Below are 17582 nucleotides of genomic sequence, written 5' to 3' on the forward strand. Positions count from 1 at the left end.
TTTCCTCATTCTAGCAATTTCAAAAATATGGATATTATTCCTTTTTTCAATAGTTAATTTACGAACTATTTAAAAATTGCTTGTTTATTAAATTGTTTTTTTTTTAAGTGAAAATTGATAGAATTAGTTTCACAAGTACTAGTTGAATAAAATCAGTTTTTCTCCATATTAAACTAGGCGTATAAACTCGACAAATCTTGTATAAATCACAATTCGATAGTTTATAATATCCCTAGTCGGATTATAAATACGAAAACAGTTGGTGACATTTATTTCAATTAGTAAATAAAAATACTGACAAGTAATTTTTCTTGATAGTAATTAAATAAGATTTTTTTTATACAGACCTTAAAGTCTGTTATTGAGGCTTGATCTATTATATATTTACCACCGATGCTTAATATATATTAATTTGAATTTATTTTAAGGTATATAATACTTTTGGTTAGTTTTTACTGATGGTAAGCAGTTAAATAAAACTGCAGTTTAATTTTAAACAACAACGGTAACATTATGGTCACTAAAGACAGATAAGTGTAGATTTACTATCAGAAAACTATCCTAAGGGATTGCTAAGTACTGATAAAAGATTATATTGACATTATTAAAAAAATATAAAAGCAAATATGGAAAAAAATCCTAAGATTTACTTTTAATGAAATTCTATTAAGATCTCATAAAATAATGATAAATTACAGATTTAACTGTATTTAATATTTAATTTACTAAATCGTAATTTGTCTCGTCATTTAAGAAATTAACCGTCGGTTTCTGAGACATAAATCTCCGTTTATAAACATATTATTCTCTCAATCTCTCTGTTTGGTTTCAATGATATGGATAACGATATGTTTTATATAAAGATTAATGGAAAGAAAGTAAGACATAATATACCAAATCAACTAGAGTCAACACATGCGATGCTATTACGAAGTTTTCGTAAGTGAACTCGCCAGCCGAGTTAGCGCTGAACGTGTTTGGAAAATATTAAATAATTGGTTAAGAAAAAGATAGATATTGTGTTCTATTTCATGATTATGACGTTCGCGGTGTTTCATTTTGAAAACATAAGCAAGTATAGACCCGCCCTTTTGGAATCATTTTTTTATAACTCCGGCAAATGCCAGTGAAGAAAATAATTGTCGTGACATTTTAACGTTTAAAAGATATATATCTTTTATGTTTGTAGTAAATTTATGTAAACTTAACGTATTATGTAATATAAAAGTGTTTAAAATCCAGCCGTCATGGCATTTATTGCTAAGTTTCTTTACAATTTAAAAAGAAATATATTATTTCATTATTTGGTAATTAATCTTTGATATGGCAACATTACCAAACGTCAAATAATCCTACTAAATATTACCGATTGTATGAAAACGCGTTGAATATGCCAAAAGTTATAAAGCACTTAGATTTTGGAATGCATCGTTTAGACGTAGGCGTTTGAAATCTGGCTGCACTATGAAATACCGAAATAGAATCGAAAGCTTCAGAAACTAGAATGTTCCCAATTAGTTCAGTGACAGGCTGTGCCGTGTCTTAGAGTATTCCTAAGTCTATGGTTAACTTTCGTGTATTTTAGAAATGGTATAGCGTGAGCATATACTTTTATTTTATGGATATTAAAGATATCCATATCCATCAAATATGGATATGGATAGAAAATGGATACGAAATAATATATATTTTTTTGTTTTTCGAATTCCTTGTGCTGCCAATACAATAACAGGAATTCAAAATATTAGTAAGGTTTAATAGCTGGTTTTAAATTTTCTTTATATGTATTCATTTATTTAAAATAAAAAAATTATACAAAATATATTAAAAAATAGAGCACCACCGGCTGCGGAGTCCCATGACTCAAACAAGCAGTGGTGAGGGCTGCAGACAGGAACCTTCGCACGATGCGTGCGGTTTCTAGGATAACTGACTTTTGTATCGGGCCCTTACTCCAACTGTTTAGCGAAAGCTTCTTGAGATGTTGGTCGGAGCTCTTCGCTATCAGTCCATTCACTGATACGGCTATCGGAAATATTTTCTTAATTTTTATTTATTTTAACTCCTTTTTTTAATTGAATGAACTACAAATTAAATTAAATTTCGACATTTTTTATATTGTTTACATCTTTTTATTGTTTTAAATTTTGATGCCTCCGTTTTTTTTTGGACATATTGTAGAGATCGTGTTATGACAGGTATATGCTCTTGCTTTACTGTATGTCTCTGGTTACACTTGAGGCCAGAAAAAATGTATACACTCGAATAAATTAAAATTATGTAAGTAAACGATTTGGACATTTAGTATATAAGATTATATACTTATATAGTAATAAATGTAAGATTTATGTATTTATAATTGCGATATTTGCCTTTAGGTAAATTTTGTTTAAAAATTTATAATATTTATTTATAAAATTTATTACTAATGTAGATGTAATTCCTGCGTGGAATTTTTATTTAATCGAATTAATTTATATGAAAAACAAGCTTTATTTAATTATAATTTAAGGTTTAATTTTATTTGTATATTATTTCGTTGTTTTTTTCTTGACTGTCTATTAGAATATAATTAATATAATATAATGTACATTACCATTCCTAGTCGATAAGTAATATGACAACTGCATTTGTCAACTCCCGTGGTACGTAGGTTTTTTTTTTATTTTCCTTGCAATTTCAGTTAAAAACCCTGTAACGCATAGCACCCTTAGCAAATTAGTGACGTCTTAACAGGTGGAGGTGACCTCACATCGTGACAAAATGACAAGAATCATGACAGTTTTATGGTACAATAAGAACTAGTTCCATGGTTAACCTTCATCCGTCAAAACGTTTGAATAATGGAAACAAATGATATCATTGAAAAAGGCTGAGGACACAATTTTTAAAATATACAATGTCTTCTAAACAGGGTAATTTCGTTTACTGTTGTGTACTTTTTGAATAGTGAATTGTTATTCGATTTTTACTCTTATCTACTGGACAGTAAAGTACATAATCTTTGAAAACAGTTCTCATAATAAATCAAAGAGTATAAACAAAAGTAATAAAAACCTTTGATTAATTAATTTATTTAATTGGACACACGTGTGCACGCGATGAGATTTCGTAACAGAATGACAAAAGCCAATCATGACGTCATAGAGAATTTGTTTTTTTTTGTTTATACTCTATGGTTTTAATTCTAAGCTTTGATTGACAAATGAAGGCATAACGTTAGATGACGTTACACTGTGCTGTTATAAAAAAAAATAATTTTAACATAGTATTATACATGAACAATTATTATTTGTTAGTTAAATTAAATAAAAATATAGTTGTAGTAAATCAATCAAACATAGAGGACACTATTTATTTGTACATGTAACACATAGAAATAGTCAGATGTTGGTGTTTTGAAGTGTATAGTAATAGTTAACATAAGTGTTATTTTGATGGTCATTTGAACCGTAATAGAGTTAAACTTGTATAAAAACGGCTAAACACTTACGTATATTCGTCCGGTGGCGGCACCGACTAGTTTGGAGCCCATCGGGGCCCCTCATCAGGGTGAGTGGGACTGGTATTATTTCGCGGACAAGGCCCCCAGCTCACTGCGCTCCTGCGTTCAAGTTTCAACATCGTCAACGCCGGCGCACCCCGCGCTCCACTCCCCCTCATGACGTGCCCTAAGAGCGCAAGCGCGCATGGACCGACGGGCCGCGTCCGCGAAATAATACCAGTCCTACTCACCTTGATGAAGGGCCCCCGATGGGCTCGAAACTAGTCGGTGCCGCTACCGGACAAATGTAAGTGAATGTTTAGCCGTTTTTTTATATAAGTTTATTATAATGTCTCACGAAAGTTTGAATAATGTAATAGAGTTAATGTAATCTGGCTGGGAGATAACATTGCGAATAAATTTGAAAATAAAATAATATCAAATTGTGAATTAATAATATTTAATATAATATACCGATAATTTTGGCCCAAAGTGTATCGCCCACCGATTCTCATACTTTTGGAGTGCCAATGTTTACCACCAAACGATTCCCTTTGGCCCATATGGTTATAAATGTTACTGTTTGTTTGTAAACGCTATATAGTGTGTAATTATTATATAATATTGTAAAAGGCTGTGTTGCATTTGCTACTCTATTACCGTAACATAAGACTCAAAATCAGTTTTTTTTTGTAAGCATAACATTAAAGTAATGCTGGCAACATTTTTGCTTGTTGTTACCAGTTTCTAAATTAAATATTGAACATTAAACGATACTAATACTTGGGAAATATAAATATTTATGTAAATTTTATGTGTTATGTTTAATTCAAATTAAAGCGTCAATAGCCTAATGGTTAAGAGTACTCTTACTCTTATCCGTACGGACATCCGATCGCAATGTCGGGGGTTCGAATCCCGCCATTCGACTAATTTAGTATTGTTAGATACAATAGGACAAACCGAATGATAGAAGTACTAGATAAAAAGATATCTATAATCTGTGTGTTCTTAATACTAGATAACATTGTCATACTTATTTTTCTCGTTGAAAAAAACTCTGGTAACTTATGTTTTTATATATGTTTTTCTGTAATGAAAACTCAAGAGTTTTGTCGACAGTTGGTGTAAATTTTTCATATATACGAAAGTTTTTTTTTTTTAATTTATTTTACAAATGCAACGCAGTCTGAAATGTATGTTAAATCTTCCATTAGGATTGTAGTCGCTGTGAGCTACCATATGCATATAATATTAAATAATATAAATATCGATTATATTTTGTTTTTTTTTATCCGGCACAAGTGTTTAAATCTTAGCAGAGATGAAAATCTATGATGAATAGAAAATAGTGGTAGAGTCTACGGCAATACGGTTTGACAGGTGCAATACTACGAACACGCAAAGAGGTAAGAAATAAAAAAATCTACGTTTCGTGTCATAAATATTTTGTGCTGTTTATCTTCCCTTCTCACCATTTTCCTATCAAGTAAGAATGCAGTCCTCGTAAATTATTTTGCCCTTCGATCAAGTTTTATAAAAAATACCCCAATTACATGAATAGTGTTGACATTAAAGTAGTCTACTAATTGCTGTCCGCGCTTAATTAAAAAAAAACTTAATATTTGTTTATCCTAAGCTATGGTCTACATCTCTGCCAAATTTCAGTGAGATATATTCAGCTGTTATGGAGATTATTTCTAACAAACATCTATTCATAGATACAATCGCTTTTATAATATTAGAAAGTAAGATAATATTTTAAAATAAAACTTATTTTACTTATAAGTTGTCAGAATGCAGTAAGAATGTGTTAATTCTTACGAGGGGCGTAAATTTAAAATGGGCGCGTTCCTCCTGGGGGCCATTTTCGAATCGATTTCCCAAAGCGCATGTCACATTTCCCGCCTTTTCGGCAGTAATTGTGCGGCCGGCGTTGAGAGAGCACGTCGCTATCCAAACGCGTATTAGTCATTAAAATTCAAACGTTTTTCTTAACAATAAGTGTGAAGTAATAGTTGTTAATATTATTTAATTGTGTAAAGGGGAATTTGATGAATAAAATAAAAACGTATTCGAGTTACTAATGTAACATTATTGTAATTTTTTCGTGTGTTATCGCGTAGTTTTCGCTAACGTCTTGGTTGTTTGACAGAAATCGATACTGTTTATTATCATCGTAAGTATAATTTGTTTTTAATTGTCTTAAAATTTTAAGAATAATTAGTAATCAAATGAAATTTAATTAATTTTAATTTAGGGTTTAATAAAGGTAAATACGATAACAATGGATGTGTTGTTAATTATTAAATGCGAATTATAGAATTCAATTTTATAAAATGATTCGCTGTATTTTTTTAGGTTATTTATTTGACATGTCTTTTACTTTATTATCAATAATTATTTAATTCGTATTGTATTTTATATTTTATAAATCAAGCATTTAGTTTTTGTTTGTATAATTTAAGTGAAAACAGTTTTATTTTAGCAATTTATTATATTAATATTGTTAAATACATCTACCATACTGACGTAATTCTAAGAAGCCCGAAATACACATTTTCTATTACGTTTCGTAAAGCGTGAGAAAATGATTACAAAGATTTCACACTATCATACGAAATGGTTCTTTGTTCTACTTTTCAATTGTTTATTTAGTCTGTAAAATATCCAGATCTATGCTAAAGTTTGTGCATTTTTTATCTGTTGCATAATTTTTCGAACGATATCATTCTTTGTTTATTTTAGAATCCACGTTGTGGGTATTTTATAACATAATTGTTATTTAAAATCCGAAATCATTATAAAGATAGAACGTAATTAAAAAGATATTTAGGTAATTTTGTTTAAATCGTTATTCGACCTTCTATTACATATTTTTAGGTTATCCAAAAGGTAAATAAAATAAATCTAAATACAATCTTATGTATATATAAAAATAGGTATTAATTTTAAAAACTAAATAATACGAATACGACAAATTATTTTCCAGTCAATCAGTTAACCAATATCACCAAACTATTAAATTTCTTTCTGACTTTTCATACATTTAATGCGTAAATAAACTCCAAAGAACGAAGCGCTTGAATGACCGAGTCAATTAATTATCTTCATACTTGAGAGACGCAGGCAGAGAGCTGTAACCGCCAATTTCCTGGCAGATAATTGCCAGCAATTCGCTGACTACGCTCCTCTTAATAAAGAAAGGGATTACATTCGACCACATATTGACCGAGATAACGTACACGTAACTAGATCTTTGTTTTATTGATTTACTTTTTATAATGACCTGAAAAGGCATTTACGATTTCATTACGATACATTTGTAGCAGACCGTAGAAGTTATGTAGAACTTCCTGAAAGGTGGATTACCGTAAATTTCAACTGGAGAAATATTAAAAAGAAATCGTTTTAGGTTTAGTATTTAGATCTTTTTGGCAATAGAGACGTATGTCAACAAAGATACTTCTACTTTTCTGCCTTTTTTCTTATAAGGAAAGAATGGGAAGTGGAAGTAGACTTTCCTGAAGAGAGGAAGCATGGAAAGGGAAAAATATTTTCTTTCTGTGCATCCTCTTCTCCGTCCATTAAAGGTAGGCAACGCATATGTAATTGCGTATGTCTATGGGCAACGGTCACTTCGCTATTTCAGCGATTTCAGGTGGCCGCTCGCTCGTTTGTTTATTGTATAAAAAAAGATGTGTAAGAGAAATTATATAGATATTTAACAGTGGGTTACTTAGACCAAAATTTCCGTTTAATCCTATTATTATCTCTATTTTGTCAATTTTTTTGGTCTCGGAAACTTAGTAATACTTTTTAAAATATGAATTTCAGATACAATCGTACGCATTTCGTGAAAAAATCAAGAGCATTTCTCATCCGTTACACTTCGATGATTAAATCCTTTGATGTTACTGAAATTGGGGCAAATTCATTGAGACATGTTTTCAATACGTCTGTTTGAATTTATAACTTCGTCTATTTTGAAATATTGGAATTTCACCTGTCGAAATTCAAACTATTGTATAAACCATATTGTTATCCCTTTCATTTTATTCTAAGAAAACAGAGATAACAATATGTACAATCCAATATGGATGGAACAGTTCAAGGGACCCTGATATAGGTTTCGCTCTAACTAGAGTTTCTCGCTTACGGAGGTTGTCCGTAGGGACACAACGAAGACTCCCGCTTAAAGGTTCCTCGCTTATCCACTTCCATATCTTAATCAAGAATAAAAAACAGCGGAATCAGACTCGCATTATTTAAAAATAGATTAAAATCATTGCTTAACGAGAAAGCTTTATATTCGAAGATTTTTCTGAGTTTTTTTGTAAATAATTTTATAACATGGAATTTAAATATTATCAACAAACTGTATTGTGTTGTAAAAAGTCTAGGTGCGTTCCAGTGCTTCGTTATACATAACTTACATATGCGCAACTAAGTTCCACATTTTTCCGCATATGAAGAGGGTTTATTCCTGGTTATGTTATCCAAGCATTTCGTTGGTGGATGTTTTTGTGAAAATAAATTATTACTTAATCTTATATATAAAATTCTCGTGTCACAATTTTCGTTCCCATACTCCTCCGAAACGGCTTGAACGATTCTCATGAAATTTTGTGAGCATATTGAGTAGGCCTGAGAATCGGTCAACATCTATTTTTCATCCCTCTAAATGTTAAGGGTAGTCCACCCCTATTTTTTTTTTATTTTTTAGATAAACACGCGGACGGATTCGCGGGTGACAGCTAGTAATACTATATAATGCAGGAATATATTAATAAAGTTAATCTTAAACATGAGTATAAAAATACCATTGTATTAATCTCAGATATGCTGTACATATCTTGTACGATGTTATGCAGAAAATATGTATCACACGAATATTCCGCCCAGCCAAATGGAAAATATGAAATTCACAGCGGGCCGTTGCAAGCGAATAACCTAGTGCTGGGAATTAAATAGTTTTTACGTATAACTTTACGCGTCAACGCTTTTTATACGTGACTAGCAGTTGCCCGCAACTTTGCGTGGATTAAAAAATATTAAATAATAAATATAGCCTATCCTCCGGGGATAGTGTAGATTCCCAATAGTGATTTTTTTTTAATTCCGTTCCGTAGTTTCTAAGCCAAATCAATGGGCGAACGAAATATTTTATAATGGTTCAGTTATTGCTGAGGTATAAAGGTATCTTGCGATTTATTTAATTTATTTCTTGTAGAAATTTCTCTTACTTTTCTCGAATACTAGCGATCGCACTCGACTCTGTTCGCGCGGAATTATAAAAAAAAAGATAATTAGTAGCCTATGTGTTCTTCCAGACTATGTTCTATATGTATGCCAAATTTCATTGAGATCCGTTGAGCCGTTCTGGAGATACCTTAAACAAACATCCATCCATTTAAACATTCAACATAATACCACTAGCTGTCGCCTGCGACTCCGTCCGCGCGGAATTAAAAACTTAATTAGTTCTTAAACCTATGTACTAAATCTATGACAAATTTCAGCTAGATCCTTGCAGCGGTTCCCGAGTTACCTTAAAATAAACATCCATCCATTCAAACATTTGCATTTATAATATTAGTAGCAGTAAGATAAACTTTATGTAGATACGTGTTAGGAGCAGACTCGATGTAACACGGTTAAGCTGGAAACATTTATCATGCCTAGTTAATCAAATTGACACGCGGCCAGCTCGTCCCGGAGAACCTAATTGCGTTTGCACTTTAACATTGCTTGGAGAAGTAACGTCCAGTTTTAATATTTTAACTAAAGAGTTTATCTAAAAATCTTCAAGATTTGATTTATACATAACATTTGAAAACATTAGTAAGCATTTAAATTACTATTAGTGAGGCAGTTAAATTTTATAACCTAATGGCAGTTAAATTTTACATCTACACTTAAATTTGTGCATGACTGATTTTGTTCCCCTCTTATTGGACGCCTTACGCAAATAATGTGTCCTTTAATTTAGTTGTTAGTTATAAGGGCTTGATTTCCGCAACTCAACGATTGGCACGTATTTAACGTGTGAGCTGGATCCGGATTTACTCCAACCAGCCATACTCTCTTAAAAATTCCAGCAACATTTTGATGTCGATGATTTGTGGGAGTGTTCTAAGAGATCTAAGATATTTTACCCGTCCTTTATTCGTCCAAAAAATCTTTAAGTTAGACTTGTCTATAACAAAGCTATTTTCAATATTAATATTTAACAAAAAATCTTTAAAACAATATCAATAATCAAATCATCATCATCCACTCACTATACGTCCCCACCGAGGGACTAGGCACTACCCTAAGTTAGGAGTGACCAGGTCACAGTCAACCACGCTGGTCAAGTACGGGTTGGTTGACATAATAATCAAATAATATCATAAAAAAGAAATACTTGCTATCGCCTATTCATTATTATCATTGTCAGCCTGGATTCGTCTACTGCTGAACGTAGGCTTACCCCATTGATTGCCACAATGTCCGGTCCTGCGCCGAAGATTCAATTACAATCAACAGAGTAATTAAAAAATAAACTTTTAGCGATAGTTTCACTAGTATTAAAGTTCTTTGTACAAGCCGGCTTTGTTGTATAACAAGCGTTTACTTTGAGCTTTGGCTTCACGTTGCATGTGGACTGTCTGAGCTTAACATATACCATGTATATACGTATGAAACTAGTTTGCTGTAACATATACTATGCCATTTTAAAAAGAGAACAACGCATGTCATATGTTTTGCCGAAAGTTTTTTAGAAATATTTTTGTCATTTTCTGTCTGAAAAAAAAAAAACAGAACACATTTTAATATAATAATTGTTGATAAAATTAAATCATATTATTACGCAATTAAAGAGCTTCATTTAAAACTAAGAATTTTGTAGATTTCTTGGGCATAAAAAGCTTTTTTGGTTTCCTCAGAAATCTCAGTTTCTGGTGTCTGAAAGAGGATATGCGGAAATTATACCTTTTTCGGATTTGTTGGAGGAGGAGACGCGTAAAGTTAAATATTCTCTTTCTGTGTATCTCCTCGTATGTCGCAACTACGAAGATAGGCAATGCGTCTGCAATTTCGGATGTCTATCCAGCGGTCGCTTTGCTTTCAATGAATCAATTTTTTCGCTTGATCGTTTGCCCTCTTCTCCTCATAATATACTATGCCGATACTATTTAATTTTAGACGTTTATTAGAATCCTTTGGCTAGAAGCCTTTGGCGCGAATGGCACGCTTTCGTTACCAAGTCAAGTGTCAGATTGATTAGTGAGGTAAGGTGAGGTGAGTTGATAAACGATGACATTTTAATAAGGCTAGTGTTGCGCCGATACACCGACACAGTGTCGGATTTTCTTCCTAACAGTAGCCCTGTCTGTTGCCATGAGTTGTTTCAGATGTCGATAGTAAAAAGATGGTGGTAAAGTAATAAAGGCATGTAGTTACGTGAGAACTATAACGCGAAGGGGAAAACTGTGACGGTAACTCGTAAATGCTATTTCTAATTTATACAGTGGCGAAATAAACTGTTTACAAACTAGTATTTGTTTTCTAAACTACGAAGAACTTTGTATACGTAAACCAAAGACTTATACTAGCTATAGAGTGGACATTATTCAGTCATTTAACAATTTATAACATAATAGATATATGCTATCGCAGATTTTTATATAGCAAATTTAAAGAGCTACAATTCGTTCATACATAACTTTTTACGTAAATCCTATAGTTTAGCCTCCATAAGAGAAGAATGCAAAAAAGTCTTAAATTTTCGTCACGCATTTTTAACTTAAAATCAAAATACACTAAACTTCTAGTCAGTTTAAAAATTATTAAAAAAATGGGAACAACCAGCAAGCAAAATCTTCCGATCAAAAAAAAAATCAAATTCAGAGCACCAGGGCCAGAGTTACGCGGTAACACACAAAAACAAAAGAACATACAGACGAATTGATAACATCCTTCTTTTTCAAGTCGGCTAAAAATCGACAGGCATTATAAATGTTGGACGTTATTAAAAATACAAAAAACATCATGTGTCCGATGTTTTCTGAATATTACATACAAACACTCCAATTTTATTTATCTTACTAATGTTATAAATGCGAATGTTTAGATGGATTGATGTTTCGAGGTATGTCCAAAACGGTTGAATAGATCTCGCTGAAATTTGGATTACATATAGAACATATTGGCTACTAATTAAGTTTTTTTTTATTTCCACGTGTATGGAGTCGCGGGTGACACCTAGTTTATTTATAAATGAAGAAATATCGTTAGAATACGTAGTTACAAAGATATATAACTAAACGTATACCCTCTCCGTTATTACAGACGTGTTCATCCATTCGTTACGCTGTCGATTTAGTAAATCCTAGAGGATTTAACCATTCTATCCGTATTGGACCGAATGAGATATTATTTTAGTAGAAAACCATTTTTCATACATTTTCAAATGTAGACTTTAGAAATATAAAATGTTTTTAGAACTTTAAAATACATGTTGTTACTAGTTGTCGCCCTAATTCTGTCCGCGCTGAATTAAAAAAAAAACTTAATAAGTAACCTTTATGTTCTTCCAGACTATGTTCTACATCTATGCCAAATTTCAGCAATTTCAATGTAGCCGTTCTGGTGATACCTTCTATTAATCCATCCAAATTGCATCTTACTAATATTTTAAATTACTACCCACGAGAGGGGAAGAGAAACAAAGGAAGACAGGTAAAGAGGTGGGAAGACGACTTCAAAAAAATTGTAGGTCGTTTATGGATTAGAGAAGCTAGGGATAGACAGAAATGGCAATCTTTAGAGGAGGCCTTTGTCCAAGGACAAGCTGTAGATTTAGGATAGCAGTCGCCGGGTCAAAACATTTTTTTTTGATACTCAATATCACTTACTGTTAGTGTAAATAAAAAAAAATGTATTAAAAATTTGTAAAACTAATTTATCTTCAGCAATAAAGGCTTTATTATTATAAATGCGAAAGCTTAGATAGATGGATGAATTGATTTTTTTTTGAAGGTACCTACGGAACGAATTCACGGATTTTGATGAAATTTGGCACACATGTAGAATATATCTGGAAGAAAACATAGGCTACTTATTAAGTTTTCTTTTAGTCCGCATGTTTATATTATTAGTAATAAGAAAGGTTAATTTTGATTTTTGACATTTGGACAGAGTTAAAGTCACGTTATGTCGTTAAACAAATAAACGACTTTCAAGTACGAAATTAATTAATTTTATGATATCTTTATTTGCGTCGCTATTGCCTCCGTATTCGTGTCAAGGTTTTGAATATTGAAATACGTTTGAGGGATATAATGACGTCATAATAGCGGATGACATAATCGTATCAAAGTTTATTTATTCAAGAAATATTCCGGTATATTAGGAAATATTACTAATATTATAAATGAGAATGTTTTGATGTTTATAAGAAGGTATCTTCAGAACGTCTGCACTGATCTGTTGAAATTTGGCATAGATGTATAATATAGTCTGGAGTAACGCATAGGCTACTAGGCGACAATTAATTTCATTGTTAAAAAGCTGCCGTCCGCGATTGACAAAAAATTAGTAGCCTATGTGTTCTCCAGACTATGTTCTACATCAAATTTCAGCGAGATCCATGCATCCATCCATCTAAACATTCGCATTTATATTATTAGTAAGATTGATTATCATTATTATATTGGCGTGTGTGCGAAGAGTATTCACATGTGTCCACACCCCGGTTAACAGTGAGTCGAGGGAACCAGAGGGGGTTTAGTGGGTAGGCTCCTTGTCGCTTTAGGGATGTGGAGAGAGTCCCACATAACAGGAGTGGCTTTCCCCGAGGCACCCGGTATGCGTAACGCATTCCCCCTCTTAAAAAAAGGCTACTATATTGGCAACGCATCTGCGGTTTCTCTAACCTTGCAGATGTCCATGGGCGTCAATGAACACCTCGGTGTTCTTGCTGCTCGTTTGTCCCCTCATCTTATTTAAAAAAAAAAACGAGCGGACAGAGTCGCGGGCGACAACTAGTCTTTTCCATAAAAGCATTTCTTTTTCTTTTTCGTTATAAGTGAATGTAAAATTGTGAAATCTTTGTGTCTGAACACAAGTAAAATTATAACGGGACTTCCGTAAATAGATTAGCAAGGACTATCGTATTACGAGTAATTGTCGTATTTGCGTCATTTTGAGGTATTTAAAGCGTTTTATAGATCTGTTATGTTGAAGAGTTTCAGTTTATTATTCATAAAACAATCGCCAAACATTAACCAAGTAGTCAGGCTACATAATACACAAGGCTACATAATACTAATTATTTAGTACATAAATAAAATTAGTATAAATATTATAAACTAGTTGTCGCCCGCGAATCCGTCCGCGTGAGTATATAAAAAACTAAATTAGTGTAGCCCACCCATCCATCCATCCACATCACATCCATCTAAACATTCACAAAAAAAAGAATAAATAGTATCTTATGTCCGTCTCCTGGCTCTAAGCTACCACATCCATATATACATATATGGATGTCGTAATCAACGGAATTACATGACGTTTGCGTTTCCGAATGAATTATTCCATGTTAAGGTCACATTTCAATTCTCAAGAGTGCAGTCCCCGATACTGTAATTAACGTCTAATGCTATCCATTTTCATTTGATGACATGTGACAGTGTACACGGGGAAGATTCTTTACAATTATCGAGTTTATTTAAACTGTACGTGTATTTACACGTAAAAACATTTTTGCAATTAGCGGCTTATCCTGGCTTTTCACGGTTAAATATTTTGTAAACAGGTTACTTACCGTAATAACGGCGAAATAATTTTTTAAATCAGTGTTACAATTTTGAAGTTTATTTACCACTAGTTGTCGCCCGCTATTCCGTTCGCGCGAAATTAAAATAAAACTTTATAAGTAGCCTATGTGTTCTTCTAGACTATGTTCTATATGTATTCCAAATTTCATCGAGATCCGTTCAGTCGTTCTGGAGATACTTTCAAATAAACATTTATCCATCTAAACATTCGCATTTATAATATTAGTAAGATAAAATTTAATTAGTAACCTAAATACAATAATTATGAATCCTATATATAGGTAGTATCCGTGTAGATAATGTATTTCATGGCTTTCTTTTATTCAGGTACAAAACGATCGCCTAATAAAAAAATCCAATGAGAACAAAATAGTGAAACCGTTTTGTAATCGTGAAAGTGAAATTGAAAACAATGTGCAGTGAAAAAGTTGATATTGATTTGTCCGCTGCGAATTCTGCGATTGTTCGCCGTGACGTCATCGCCGGGTGTCAATAAGATTCAAAGATGGCGGACGAGATTAGCTGATCGGAAAGCGGCGCGCGCAGGCCACGCATCAAGCGGCGAATCAGGCGCATCATGGTAAGATTTCATTGTTAAAAAGCTGCCGTCCGCGATTGACAAAAAATTAGTAGCCTATGTGTTCTTCAGACTATGTTCTACATCAAATTTCACGGAGATCCATGCATCCATCCATCTAAACATTCGCATTTATAATATTAGTAAGATTGATTATCATTTAAAGTGATATTCAATTCGCTTTCAAAAAAATTGGCAACTTCAAGTAATTCTAACCATACGTCCATTTCAAAATCTCCAATAAAACGCAGCGTTGCCACACTGAAATCAGTTTTTTATGACCTAAAGAATTTTCCCTTCTTTTTACAATGTTAGATTAACGCCATGATGCCTTCCTGGGTACTATAGGGGCTACTGGCTAACGCATATTGTTTATATTAACATTTATTTGTTTCTTGGTCTTCAGCAGGTGTTCGGAGAATGGGCACAAGTGGAGGTAGTGGAGCTGGTCAATGATGGCACAGGGTTGGCGTTCGGCATCGTCGGCGGCCGCTCCTCCGGCGTCGTCATCAAGAGCGTGCTGCCCGGTGGCGTTGCTGATAGAGTAAGTAAAAAAAAGTTATTATGTCGGTGATTTTAGGGTGTTCACGTATTAAACGTAACAAATTAGAAGCGCCTGGTATTTTATTTTGGCAAATTTGATTGATCAAGGAAAAAGAACGTCAAAATAAACATTTATGTTATAAATTTGACAAACATGTATTCAGCAATAAAGTTCGATCGTTTGCCTGAAGATTTAGAGTCAATTTCCACTGAATCGATATGGTTAACTATATTCTGTGCAGATCACTGGATCCAAGATTGAAGTCAAATGTTTATTATATTCTTTTGGTTTGCCATTACGATCAACTTATTCCACACATCATTATTATTATTAAATAAGTATTTATTACCTAAAAGTGGATTATTTAAATAAAATGCAAGTTAAATAATAAACCAAACAATACAAGATTGTGGTGTAGCAATAAAGATTTGTTTGATACTGTGTACGTTGCGCGGTGCCAAAGAGACGTGAATTATTGTTACCGCACGGCTTGTGTCCAAATAAACATATTACTTAAGTTTATTTCTAACCAGTTTTGTATTCTTTTAAATTGTGAAAAAGTTAAATAACGACGAAGTTAATCTGAGAAACATTTAGCAGTGGTAGAGCTCGCTTTAACATCTTCGCACGAATCGGCCCGACTTACCCGGTGAAATACCACGACCACACTGAAGACAGGCGTGAAGTGGAATCAATTCCGCGTTTCGTCTGATGACCATGTTATGACCCAAGTTAGGGGTGACTAGGCCATAGTCAATCATGCTGGTCCAGTGCGGGTTGACTTCACATATTTTTGAATTTCTTTGCAGATATGGACATGTTGCATCACGATGTTTTCCTTCATTGTAATAACGTCGGATAAATGTAAATCGAAAATAGCTCATTGCTACACGGCGGGATTTGAACTCAAGGCCTGCAGATTACAAGTCATAACTACTGAGCCATGGACGCTAAAGATCGTCACTTCTTGTTAATTTCTCGTTTATTTCATAAGTTAAAAAGCGAGCGTGCAAAATTCAATTAAGTATTCAGTTTGCGTTTTTGTTAAATGGACTTGCGAGTTACCGCATTTGAGGAATTAAAAAAAATTGTAACGAATTCATTTTCACTGTAGCAGCATTTTAGTGGAATGAATTAGCTGTTTCCATTCAAAGCCGATTTAATTTTCACGAAGCGCGGCGCCGGCTGTAAGGGTGGAGTCGTAAAATGTACAATTTTAACATTAAATTTCTTTAGTGTTTTAAAATGTTGAATAGTTATGAATAATCTTTTTAATATTATAATTGTCGATGGCAGAATAGATTGATGTTTGTTATAACGTAACTCCAGAACAGCTGTACGTATCTGGGTGATATTTTGGACATATATTAGTCTGGAATAGCGCTTAGTCAATTAGTAAATTCTATTAAATAGTGTACATGAAATTTAGAATGTGTTAAATAGAAAAAAAAGCTATACTGTTATATGTAAAATTATTTTAAAATGCGCGTCCGCGAAATAATACCAGTGCCACTCATCCTGATGAAGGGCCCCCGATGGGCTCGAAACTAGTCGGTGCCGCCACCGGACGTATATACGTGAGTGTTTAGCCGTGTTTATATATCAGTTTATTTTAAAATGGTTATAAATGCGAATGTGCGTATCTGCAGCAAGGTTAGACAAAGTGCATTCGCTCCGAAGCATTCCATAACTTCAAGAATATATAGAACCGACAATACCTTTGGATAAGTCACGTGAATGTCACAAGTCAGTTTCATTGATATTTGAAGTTCGCTATGGAATCGCTTCAAAGCGAATGCGCTTTGTCTAGACCCTCAGGAACGGCTGTATTGATCTCGCTGAAATTTGGCATAGAGGTAGAATATAGTCTGGAAGTATACTTAGGCTACTAGTTTAATATTTTAATACCGGACGTAGTCGATGAAGACTGCTAGTAATTTGTACGGTAGAGATAGAAATTTTACTAAAATTTACATTTTTCCATTACTTCCACAAGTTACAAAGACATATATAGTATTTTTTTAGATTAAACTCATGTGAACTGCACGTGTAATAAATCTCTGCTTGCTTTATAAACTTTTTTAATATACCGTCTCTTTATACTTATGAAAGTGTCCGCTCACCAACCAGGCACGATTGCCCCGAAGTAAT

The 17582-nt window shown here is 33.1% G+C and overlaps 1 protein-coding gene across 2 annotated transcripts in view; it reads left to right on the forward strand.

The window, feature by feature from the left end:
• Positions 1–5524: 5524 nt before the first annotated feature.
• LOC106115966 (uncharacterized) overlaps positions 5525–17582 on the forward strand; it is an 88362-nt gene continuing 76304 nt past the window's right edge. The window contains exons 1-3 of one of the 2 annotated variants that reach the window (XM_013309648.1): positions 5525–5663; positions 14638–14890; positions 15294–15431. In XM_013309648.1, coding sequence (XP_013165102.1) covers positions 14888–14890; positions 15294–15431 — 141 coding nt within the window. In that variant the 5' untranslated portion in view covers positions 5525–5663; positions 14638–14887. The remainder of the gene's footprint in view (positions 5664–14637; positions 14891–15293; positions 15432–17582) is intronic. The other variant, XM_013309657.1, reaches the window with a different exon arrangement.

This window comes from Papilio xuthus, unplaced genomic scaffold (assembly GCF_000836235.2).
Source record: "Papilio xuthus unplaced genomic scaffold, Pxut_1.1 DF829660.1, whole genome shotgun sequence".
NCBI classification, from domain to species: domain Eukaryota; kingdom Metazoa; phylum Arthropoda; class Insecta; order Lepidoptera; family Papilionidae; genus Papilio; species Papilio xuthus.